The following is a 12141-nucleotide window of genomic DNA, read 5'->3' on the forward strand; positions in this document are numbered from 1 at the left end:
TATGATAAATAATTCCTGAAGGCTGGACAAATTATTAAAAAAAAAAAAAAAGATGAGTTGACCAATCACAGCGTGACCAGCGTGTGTTGGCCAAACTGTCTCTATGTACGACTCTGATCAATACCACTGGCGGCCATCTTACGTTGCCATTCACGAACGCCGCATAACATGAATACGTTGGTTTCTCTGCAGCATTTTCACGTTGCTTTCTCCACTTGGGCGAAAATTCCACCGCGTATGACATAGTTGTACCATAAAGTCTGGTAGAATCACTACATGTACATTTCATCACGAAGAAAAATACTTTAAATGTTCTCACATAAAGGTATATCTAGCTCTGGGTGCTATTCAAAGATTCGTCTGCATCATGTTGTCAGAGCCATCAACAACAAGCTCATCGGGACAAAAATTGCTGCAAAATGTAAACCTAACCTCTGTTAAGTCACAATTCCAAATATTGAGATACTATACTCTGAATGGTCGACGCTAACAGGAAGTTTGGTCTTTGTTAGCCTCCCATGACGCCATATAGGAATCCTAGCATAAAGGACACTCTGATAACTGTGTTTTCAGTAAAAAATAAATAAAAATACAAATAAAAGTCATATACAAGCCCATGCTCGGTGTGCCGAGCTGTGAATAAAGTCAATTCAAAATAAAATAAATGTATTTTGTGTTCAGTGTTGCCATTTGACATTGAAACCATCCGGCTACATATTGCTTCACTGTCAATGTGTTTTACCTCAACTAGCGTTTTGACAGTTTGGCTGTTTAGTTCTTTGGCCACTATGTTGAGCAGTCGAATGTGAAAGGATAATTGTCTGCTCATTAAAGTTGTTCCACTCTCGAGCAACTTCTAAAACGACGACGACGGCCTTGGCTGTCAGGACCGAGGGACATTCCTTTTTCTTTCCGCCAGACAAACTAGCCTTGCTCGAGGCTAACGTTAGACGCTGGCGTACGTGCCGGCACCATCGTTGTTTGCATGAAGGCGATCGGTAACATGGCCGCCATTTTGCGTGCACAAAGATGTCAGAATCACACACCTGCTTTGCATTTGGGGAAGCTTTGAGAAGGTCATCAGTGACAGCCACATAATGAGATTCAGTATGGAAAGGTTGGTTGCCCCCCTACCACCCCCCCCCCCCCCCCCCCGTGGCCCCTCCCTGCTCGGTGGTACCAGAAGAGACGAGCACAATATCACTCGTCGGCAACTTCCTCTTTTTCCATTCCTGTCTGCTTTCATTTGAATGTATTGCACCTCAGCATCTCGCTGACTGACTGCTGCTGTCGCCATAGCAACAGTTACTAGACGACAACTCGCGGCGACTCTTCAGCCAGGGCGGCGGCGGCGGAAAGTGGGGTGACGCACTCCCGTCGCTTCAGAGTCGGCTTCTTCTTCTTGTTCTTGTATGTTCCCAGTTACTCCCTTTTCAATCAGGAAGTGGATATATAGCCCTGCAGCTTCGAAAGTTTTTTTTTTTTTTTTTTGATGTCCCGGCACCTCATTCGGTACGCGCCTCCCTCCAGTCTTTGCTGTCACTCTGACGGGCATGAGTGCTCAAAGATGGCGGCGATGCCACACTCCAACATGCGTGGCGCAAATGTCACGGCTCAAAGGCGTTCCGGCTGCCGCGGAGCCGCGCAGGAATCACTTGAGAATCACTCTGGAATCACGGATGGCTAGATTTAATTCAAACGGCTGTCGGGACGACTCAAGCACGAACACGTCGCCGACTTCATTAAAACGGCGGCGTCTTTTTCGGGAATGTCAAAATTTGACACCCTAATGAAGGTTATAAAAAGCTACTATGGTATATTAGTGGACTCATTTAAAACTCAGGCTCTAAGTAGGGATGTTCGATAGCACGCTTTGTGAGACCGATACCGATATTCAAATCTTCAGTACTCACCGATACCAAGTGCCTATACCATTAGTACTTATGATACATCAAATTTCCCCCAAAAACAATGACAGATTTTTTTTGATGACATATCCCAACTACAGCAAATTTCCTTAAAACTGAATGAAATTAATGGCAATTATATTTTTTCAATTTGCTCATAAAAATAATTTTGCGTAGAGCACACAGTAAAATTAACATAAAAAAAACGTAATAAATAAGATGAAACAAATAATCCATTGTCAAGAAAAAAAAGTCCCAATCAAAATATTTAGTAATATCTACCATGTTGATGTACCGTGTGATGTTTAATTATATCTTGTTTTGAAATCCATGCTTTTAATTTTTAATAGTTTTACGTTCTCCGTACATTACAGATATAATGTAAGACCTATAATTAGCGTCTGCGAGGGCCAAGCAGCACCGTTCTATTTTTAGCACCGCAGCTCAACGACGTTAACGAGGCAATTAAGTGTGCAACAAACGTAAACGAGGTAATTAAAGACACGCAGGAAACAGACGAGGCCGAACAAAATTTTCGTTCTCCCCAGTCTTTCTGACAGTTCCTGACCCAAAAATGGCCACAAGAGCAGGGGCCGATACCAGTATCGATTTCCGCCGCGAGAAATATCGCCCATCCCGAGCTATAAGCATTCTTTGCAGAAATAGTCTCCATCAATACGGGGGAAAAAAAAATCTCGATTATCTATCAGACTTTGGTAGTATCAGAGGTGAGGCAATAGCAGAAAACGGCAACTGGGGTGCGGCAATGCTGCTCTGTGTGAAAGGTATTGATAAGTAAAAGGGGTACAGAGGCGCTCGAGTAGTTCCTTGGATTTTGGTGTCATGTGACGTCTTAGTCCTATCAGAGGCCTCGATAGTGGCAAAAAGGATCAGCGGAAAGACGGGGGGTTGAGGGTGGAGTTTATTAAGTTGATGTTACTGTTCTGTGTGAAAAGTGGAGGCATGAAATGGGAGGGCCGAATGTGAAACAGTAATTTTCCGGCTTTGGTGGTCATTTCAGAGACAAATGGCAATTGTGTGAAACAGAAGATTGGAAAAGACGGAAAAAAAAAGCGGAAAGCCGGAACGAAGGTGTGCGGTTGCTTTGGGGTAGATTTCACGAACGTCCGACTTCCAGGTTTCACACACCAGCGTCGTTTCCGGCCACTGATGACCGCGTTCCAACACTCGCACACCCCCCCGCCCCCCCCCCCCCCCCCTCAGGGCAGGGCGTCTCAACTCGACGGGAACGCGCAACCGTCACAAAGGCGGAAGCGCAAGAACTGGGACGCGGCCCACACGCAAACAGGAAACGGAAACAAAGTTGATGTGTGAAAACCAGGAAGTCGGAAGTCCCGCCTCCTCCGTGGCATATACCCCATTCCGTGTTAAAGGTCCGCAATGTAATTGGGGGAGATTAATGTAAACTGGTAATTTCCCAGCTTTGGGAGTCATATTAGAGGTGAGAGGGTAAAAAAAAAAAAAAAAAAAAAAAAAAGTGTGAAGTTGCAGTTCTGAGTGTACTGACAAGAAATGGGAGGACAAACGCAATGCGGCAAGTTCTCGGCTTTGGAGGTAGAATCAGGAGGATGGACCACAGTTAGAGAATAACAAACACTTGAACCTCTCTTGTATTAAGGGTGAGGGTGTTAAATGGATGTCACGGCGGTCAATACTCCGCCCGAATCTCTGGACACATTAACGCCATCCCCCTAAGACTTCAATCATAATTGTGTCATCTGTATTCAAGGAGCCCTGCTGTATCCTGGGAATGAAGCCAGACACCAGGACGAAGGTTGATCGTTTTTTTTTTAGACCAGGAAAGATGGCCGCTGAAATGTACCCACCATCGCCCACTACTGCGCTGAAAACAACGAGAGTTTATTCGTGATGTAACCTCGTGAAAATTGTAAAGGTATTGGCTCCAACTTCCTGCAGGGTTAAGCCACTAACTTACTAGAAGGTCCACTGGGAGATGCCCCCCCCCCCCCCCCGGTTCCCTTGCCATCTGTAACGTCCGCAGGGTCCGCTGATAATTGCACCAATCAGATGGCAAAATGATTCGATAGCGCTCGTTCGGATGTCCAAAGGGTAGCCATTGAACACCATAGAACTCTAAACAAACATGACTCCACACAAACCTAATCGAAACAGTTCTGATCCTGAAAATCCTGATCCTGACAGTCCTAATCCAACCTCACCCGAACAGACCTGAGAGACACAGACCTGAACCAATCGGACGCATACACATCCGAGCTAATCTACCTGATCCAAAAAGTCCTGATCCAGATATCCTGATCCAAAAAAACCACCTAGTCTAAACAATCCTGATCCAAAACAAACCAGATACACACAGACCTTAACATGTCCCTGTATTTTGGATATGCTAAAGGATTTCCGTTTTGGTCTTCAAATCCAGCATTTGCAGCGCCAGGAAACTAAGATAAAACAGCAACTATATCTCCAATACAAAAAAGCTCAACACTCCCATTAGCCTTACTTATAAGGCAACACAAAGGATGACTTCTTCTTCCTCCTCCTCCTCCTCCTCCTCCTCCTGCTGCTGCTGCTGCTTGCAACATCAGGATTAATGCAGCTCGTGACCCCCGCCTGGCAAAAGCGACGTAATGAGGTTCGAGGTTCCGGCCGGCCGAGGGATTCGAGCCGCGATGAATCGGGAGGACTGACAGCCGGTTGGCTCACGTGAAAGCTCAAGTGGGGGAAAGCAAACCTCAGAGGGATCCTGCTCAAATATTGAATCCATATTTCATACGGAAATGCTGAGGAGCGCCACTGAAAGTCCTTGGAAACGACCTTCTTGTAATGTCACTTTAAGTCGTACGATTGAGGTTCCTCAGACATGAAGAATTTAGCACAGCAACCTAAGAAAAATAAACGCCTCCCTCAAACTACAATCAACTTAAGACAACGCCTTCCTCGAGCCACCGTCACCTACGACAATGTCATGTCTCCCTCAAACAACCATAACAATGCACAAATAAATGCATCTCTTAAATAATCGTCACTTAAGACAAATAAGAGCCTCCCTCAAATAATCCACAAAGGATCAATAAAAGCAACTATCAAGTTAAGACAACCTCTTATTAAACTGTCAACTATAAAGACAAATAAATGCCTCCCTCTATATCAATTACCAACTTGAGACAGATAATGCCACCCTCTAGCAATAAAAAAAAAAAAACCTTCCTCAAGCAACCATTAACGTAAAAGAAAAATGAATGCCTCCTTGGTGCAAACATCACCTCAAAACAAATTCACACCTCGCTCAAGCAACCAAAAACTGTATACACATTCCCCTCTCAAATAACCATCATTTAAAGACAATTAAATGCTTCCTCCCATCAACCAGGAATTTAAGATAAATAAATGCCTCCCTCCTAAAAAAAAATATATCAGACAAATACTTCCTTTACTACCAACTGAAGACAAATGAAGTCCTACCACAAGCAATTATCAAGGTAAGACTGAAATTAATAAAATAAATGCCTCCCAAGCAACCATCATGTTCTGAAAAATAAACACCTCCCCCTCTTGCAACCGTCAACAATCTTCAATTTAAGATGAAATGCACACTTCCTTTTAAGCCACAAACAAATAAACGGCTCCCTCAACCAATGCATATAAGACGAATGAAAATTCAACCCCAGACTAAATAAATTCCTCCCTCAAAACAAATCCAGTAAAGACGAATAAAGGCCTCCGCAAAAACCACGTCAAGGCTAACAAGTCATTTTGAATAAAAATCAACTCAAGCCAAATAAACGCTTCAAGTCAAGACAATAAAAGGCCTCGCTCAAATAATCATTACATGCACACTTTGACAGAAACATGGTGTGCGTTTGCGCGTTGGATCCGGTGGTTTCGTGCTGCGGATTCGAGTTGACGGCGAGTTCGGTGTGTTGCCGGCAAGAAGCAAGACTGCTCAGACGTCAAGCGAGTGATGAAGATGCCAGATGACAGGCGGCGGCTAAGCGAGGCGCATGTCAATAACCCGACAGGCTGAAGTAAATGCCTCCCTCTCTCGGGGGCGGGGGGGGGGGGTTCTGACGCATGCGGACGAGCCACCCGAGCGTCCATGCGCTTCACGTAGCGACACTCGTGTCATTGTGACGCTAATGAGCGCTCGTAATCTCATACCGTGGAAAAGCTTTCATTCCGCTCATCTTTTACGGACGTGCGGCAAATGCTAATTTCCTCGTGTTCGTATGTACACCGGAGCTCATAAGAGATGATTGGGTTTGTTTGGGCGCCTTATTAAAGGCCGAGCGCGGCAGCGTAATGGATGAATATTAAATGAGAAGTCTTTGTTTTGCTCGCTTGCTCTCTCTCGTATGCAGCAGGAGCCAGCAAGCGCGTCTTTCTCCTCCTCTCGCCTTTTTCCTCCATCTACCTTTGATTTCAGACTCTCTATTTAACACACCGACAGGCTTTACTTTGCAAGGGAAGGGACGGCGTTTGTTTGTTAGATGTGATTATATTGCGTTGATGGTTGCTTGAGGGAGGTGTTTGTTTTTCTTGGGCTTGTTTTTCTTAAGTTGATGGGTTTTTTGAGGGATACGTTGTGTATAACTACTTGAGGGAGGTGTTATTTTCTTAAGTTGATAGTTGCTTGAGGGAGGTGTTTATTGGTCTTTGGTTGATGATGAATTAAGAGAGGTGTTTTATTGTCTTCAGTTGATTATTGTTTGAGGGCGGCATATTTGTCTTAAGTTGCTGTTTGTTTCAAGGAGGCATTCGTTTGTTTTGTCTTTGGGAATTGCTTGAGCGTGGCGTTAAGTTGATTGATTCTTGAGAGAAGCGCTTATTTGTCTTATGTTGGTGGATATTTGACGAAGGTAATCATTTTACTTAAGTCGATGTATATTTGAGTGAGGTGTTTATTCACCTGAAGGCGATATTTGGTTGTGGGTGGCATTCGTCTGAAATTGATGGCTACCCGAGGGAGGAGTTTGTTTTATGTTGATAACTATTTGATTATTTGATGATAACGTCAGGGAGGTTTTTCTTTGCATTTAGTTGATTGTTTATGTGTGATTATTTGTATTTAGTTGACAATTACTTGAGATGGCCTTTATCTTATTTTTTATTTTTTATTTTATTTTTAAAAAAATTCTGGAGAGCTGTTCATTCGGTAATTTTACCGATTTGACATGTCATCATCATTGCTCTGTTTTATTTTTATTTTATTTATTTTATTTATTTATTTATTTATTTTATAATAATTATAATTTTTTTATATATTTTTTTTATATATATATATATTTTTTATATATATATTTTTTTTTTTATGTGTATGTGTATGTGCATGTGTGTGTGCGCGTGCGTGTGAGTGTGTATGCATTAGTTCACCTAAAACCTATTAAAAAATCCCATACCGTTCACCTAAACCGAACACCGAGTCGTGAGGCTGTCAGGAGACCCGAGGAAGGACCAAAGAAAAGAAAGGAAAGTGAAATCCAGCGCCGACCAGACACCACTCACCACCCACCGGGCCACCATATATAAGATAAAGGCCGGGGAGATGGCCTTTATCTTATATGTACGATTCCTTGATGGGGCATTTATTTGTCTTTAGTTGATGATCGCTTGAGAGAGACATTTGTTTGCCTTGTATGGGTATGATTGCTTGATGGGTGTTTTTTGAGGGAGGAGTTTGTTTGTCTTATTTGAGTTGATTAGTTGAGGGAGGCCAGCATGGCTGTGCATATAAAAAGAAATCAGGTCTGGGTCAGTGTGCACTGTTCAGACAGCACTGCCACAGCCTGTAAGGTAAAGAGCCGCAGTGTCCGCGTTTTAGCCAACACGAAAGTGTTACTCTGAGCTCCCTCCGCACCAGCTTGTCCACCGGGCCTCCAGCGTGGTTAGATAACAACAACGCAGTAGATGACGGCAGCCTCTTGAAAAGCCCTGATGGACTTTTGGGTTGGAGTTTCGTTTTCAGCAGTCGTTAGCAAGCACGGGAGTTCAGAGTAAATGACGAAAACACTTTGATTTGCTGACATTAGCATTTAAGCAGTTTATCACTCAAAATATAGTCGGGGGGGAGTTAAAAGAAAGGGTTTTATGTAAAAAAAAAAAAAAGTGATTGGTGGTCTTTTTTTTATTTCATCAAGGACAGTTACAAGACAAAAAAAAGTTTCAAGTGCCCAAAATATTTTCTGGGTAATTTTGGGCTGCTCAGTAAACGAAAGGTAGCATGCAATTTTAGCATTAGCATCTGCTAATGCAACAAAACGCAATAACACAAACCTAAGTGTATTAGACCAAACAATATTTTTAGCGCAATCCGTCAGGATAAAAGATAAACCCTGGTTAACGGCGGATTGTCAAAGTTGTTGTTGTTTTTAGCAATAGCATTACCATTAGCGTCAGTTTACCCAATAAAATGCAGGTCAAAATGTTCGTTTTTGGAGTTACGCTGACAAAGAAATGTTTACTTGGACATGTGTGGTGGAACTGAGACTCAAGTGAAAGAAGGAGAGGAGCAAGCGACCAAAAAGCAGTCGAGGAGAGGAGATGGCGGGGAAAGCAAGCGTAAGAGCAGCGCACCTTTCTGGAGACTCATGTCCACCATGCGAGGCTCGGCCAGCTCCAGGAAGAAGTTCTTGTTCTTCTCGTACTCCTCGTCGTCGATGATTTTCACGTGAATGACTTTGCTGCCAGGGCCACGAGAAGGAGGAGGAGAAGAAGAAGAAGAAGAGGAGAAGAAGAAGAGGAGGTTAATATGCAATGGAAGGACATCGGAAGTGGGATTAATCATCTGCATGGAGAAAAAGATGAGCAGGTGAGGAGTAGCGAACGCAAACCGACAGTAACGGGATTATGCTGACCAACGACTCAAACATAAGCGTATTAGACCAATCAACGACTCCAACGGAAATGTAGTAGACCGACCAATGACTGGAACCGAAGTGTATTACACCAAGTAATGACTCAAACCTAACCGTATTAAAGCAACCAATGGCGTATTAGATTGACTGACTTGAACCGAAGTGGATTAGACCAACCAATGACTTCAACTGAAATGTATAGACTGGCCAATGACTCAAACATACAGTAAGTCAAGTATATTAGATGACCTATGCACCAAAGTGTTTTAGATCAACAAATGACTCAAACCCAAGAGTAATAGACCAACCAATGACTCAAACAGAAATGTAATAAATCGATCGACGGTTCAAATGCAAGCGTATTAGATCGACCAACAACTCAAATCTAAGTATATGAGGCCAACCAATGACTAAACCAAAGTGTATTTGGCTAACCAGTGACTTGAACTGAAATGTTTTGACTGATCAATGACTTGAACATAGGTTAATTAGACCAAGCAAAGACTCATACCTAGTAGTGGTTTAAGTAAACAATATCTCAAAAATGACCAACAGGGGGCGTCCATTCCGGGCTGAAATAGTGGCACATCGGTCATCATCAGACACAAATAACTCAATACTTATATAAAATTAAGTATGAAATAAATAAATTAAATACAAAATGAAACTCAAAGTGCTTTACATTGTTGTGTACATTGTTGTGCATCTAAAAACAGGCTACATAAGATTTTGGTTAACATAAAAATAAAAGCTAAGATAAATAAAATAAGTACATAAAATAAAATACATCTTACGTAAAAGCTACATTAAAAAGGTGTGTCTTGAAGCCTGTTCTTAAAAACATTTGACAGGAAGTTCCTTAAGGAAAGTATTTTTGTGTGCGTTTATTTTCTGTGTAGCAAATGTTCATGACTGCACACTGCCGCTAAGTGAAAGGCACTAATGTGTCAGAATTAGTCACCGTGATTTATCGACGCCTCTGCCACGCATCGCGCTCTGGAGTTCAGCGGCAAGCGCAGCCGGGGAATGACACACTCCGCACACATACTGAGCGGTTTTCACACCTCTGCCCTCCCCCAAGGAAGCAGCCGACGTGTGTATGTAAGATTCCAGAAGTAAAATCTGCACTGAGGTTTCTCATCTTTGGCGATACTGACCGTGTACAGGTATCAGAGGTGGCAAATCCAGGTCCAGAAAGTAACAATCCTACCACAGTTTGACCCTGATGCTAGCTAGCTAAATCCCTAGCCGGTAAACGAGCACCACGGGAGCTAGCTAGGAAGTTAGCTAGCTAGTGTTAGAGTAGACAATATTAAGTATTGTACTCTTTGCGTGTTCAATTAACTGAATGGTGAGATTCTGTTGAATCTATTAAAGGTTTTAATTACCAGAAGCTTCTGGTCCACATAGACAAACCATCCAAGCGATGCTCTGTTCAAATGTGATCTTTCTTTCCAGCTCACATCGTTATTTATTCACAAAAAGGGTTCATAAAAAGGTCAGCCCACAACACACCTGGTTACAACTGAATACAAGAGAATCCGTTCCCATGGGTATAAATCAGATTAAAAAAAATACAATAATAATAAGCCTGACTCCCTTCCGACACAGCAAAATCCCCGGAACCTCCCTTTAGATTACGAATGAATAGACAGACCCGTTGCTCTTTCTCATGAAAGTAACACAGATAAGAATATAGGTCTATTCATACAGCCATACTAAATTAACATAATTATAAACGGCTAAAATATAATTTAAAACTAAAAAACAATATTAATAACTCATCACTAGCACCTGAAAGTAAAAAGCTACCCTGTCACTGTTTGGCTTTAGCTCTTAATGCTAGCTAGCTAGATAGCATGGTGCTCATTTACCAGTACTGGCAGGTAAATGAGCATCAAGCTAGCTAGCTAGCACCTGGGGCTAAAGCAAAAATGTGGCAGGGTTTTCACTTCCTGGACCTGCATTGGCCACCTCTGGCAAGTATGTACTCGGCAACGCATCTAAACCCAAATAAACATTCATCAGAAGCACTTAAATGTAATTAAATTGAGATAATTGACGATGAATCCACCTTAGTTACTCAAATACATCATTTTTGGTGATAACTGGCTTTGTATGTACTTTTGTACTTGAAATACTTTTTGTATTTCAGAACAAGGCCAAATCTTGCAGCATCGTATAGAACCAGCTTCCAAAACACTTATTTGTTATTTTGGGGTATGTTGATATTCCAAAGTGGGCCTCAGGCTGCCCGCCATGCATTATGCAAAACGTCATCTGCCATCTCTCCCCTTGAAAAGCCAGTCGCAGTCATAACTTTTGCATCTGCGAGTTAGCAAAAGCTGCCAAGTGAGAACTTTGCCTCCACGATGGCGTGCCCACCTCGCCCGTGCTGTTTGATTGATGTAATATTGATATCATATTGATGTGGCAGTCCAGGCGGAGGAGGGATTTTTTTTACTCCCTCGTTATCAAACTTTAAAAGTTGACGCTGGAGTCTTACTGCTTACTTCACATAACATCCCGTGCAAATCCTTGATCTTCGCACCTTGTTGAAGCGGAGTTTTCTAAAAGCCGTTGAAAGATAAAAAAGTAGCAGAGTTAATCCTTTGATGCAAGATAAACTGTCTCATGACAGTGGAACCAACTCTGAAAGTTTTGCGGTATATTTTCCCCCCTGAATGATTTTGGTAGTATTCCCAATTACGACTGTACAGTTCTACAAGTATTTGCATGATTTTGATTCTGATTCCACTAATGTCTCATGATGACCAAACGAACTCTGAAAAAGTTAGCAGGACTTTTGCAGCATACTTATTCCCCAGAGTTTGGGTAAAAATCAAAATCCTATTATCTGGCCCACGGCATTAGCATCAATTAATTAAAACAACAACAAAAAAGCGCAAAAAGGAGGTAATGCATTTAATGCTAGCTAAATGCGTTACGCTAACATCCTGTGATGGTGGTACGAATGCGGAAAGTTTGACATGACTTTAGCGGTATGCTTTACCCTGATCATTTTGGTAGAATTCCGAATCGTATCGAATGGTTCCACAATATTAATATCAATTATTTAAAGCCAAATAAAAGTAAAAATGGAGTATAATCCCATAAGGCTAGCTAAACTGAGCTATGCTAATGTGTGGTTAAAACTGTGAATATTTGAGCTATCTGATACCTTACTCTAATTCTTTTGGTAGAAGTTCAAAATTGTCATGACATTTGGAAATATGTGTCACCGTCTCTAACCATCAGTCAAGCAAAAGGAAGGTAGTAATTCCTGCACTTGGTGACAATAAGGCAGGCCTGCTTAATTAAGACACTGATTTCCCGTGAGGCTTCTGCGTCTTGTTCCTTGTCTTTATTGGACTTTCCCAAAC

At 42.2% G+C, this 12141-nt stretch overlaps 1 protein-coding gene across 2 annotated transcripts in view; it reads right to left on the reverse strand.

Moving 5' to 3' along the window:
- The window catches only part of slc8a3 (solute carrier family 8 member 3), a 47958-nt gene that overhangs the window by 7487 nt on the left and 28330 nt on the right, over positions 1-12141 (reverse strand). For both annotated transcript variants that reach the window (XM_086095449.1, XM_086095448.1), the window contains exon 3: positions 8478-8584. In XM_086095449.1, coding sequence (XP_085951575.1) covers positions 8478-8584 — 107 coding nt within the window. The remainder of the gene's footprint in view (positions 1-8477; positions 8585-12141) is intronic.

The sequence above is a fragment of the Leptonotus elevatus genome, chromosome 14 (genome assembly GCF_054856555.1).
Source record: "Leptonotus elevatus isolate MCC_2025b chromosome 14, RoL_Lele_1.0, whole genome shotgun sequence".
In the NCBI taxonomy this organism is placed as follows: domain Eukaryota; kingdom Metazoa; phylum Chordata; class Actinopteri; order Syngnathiformes; family Syngnathidae; genus Leptonotus; species Leptonotus elevatus.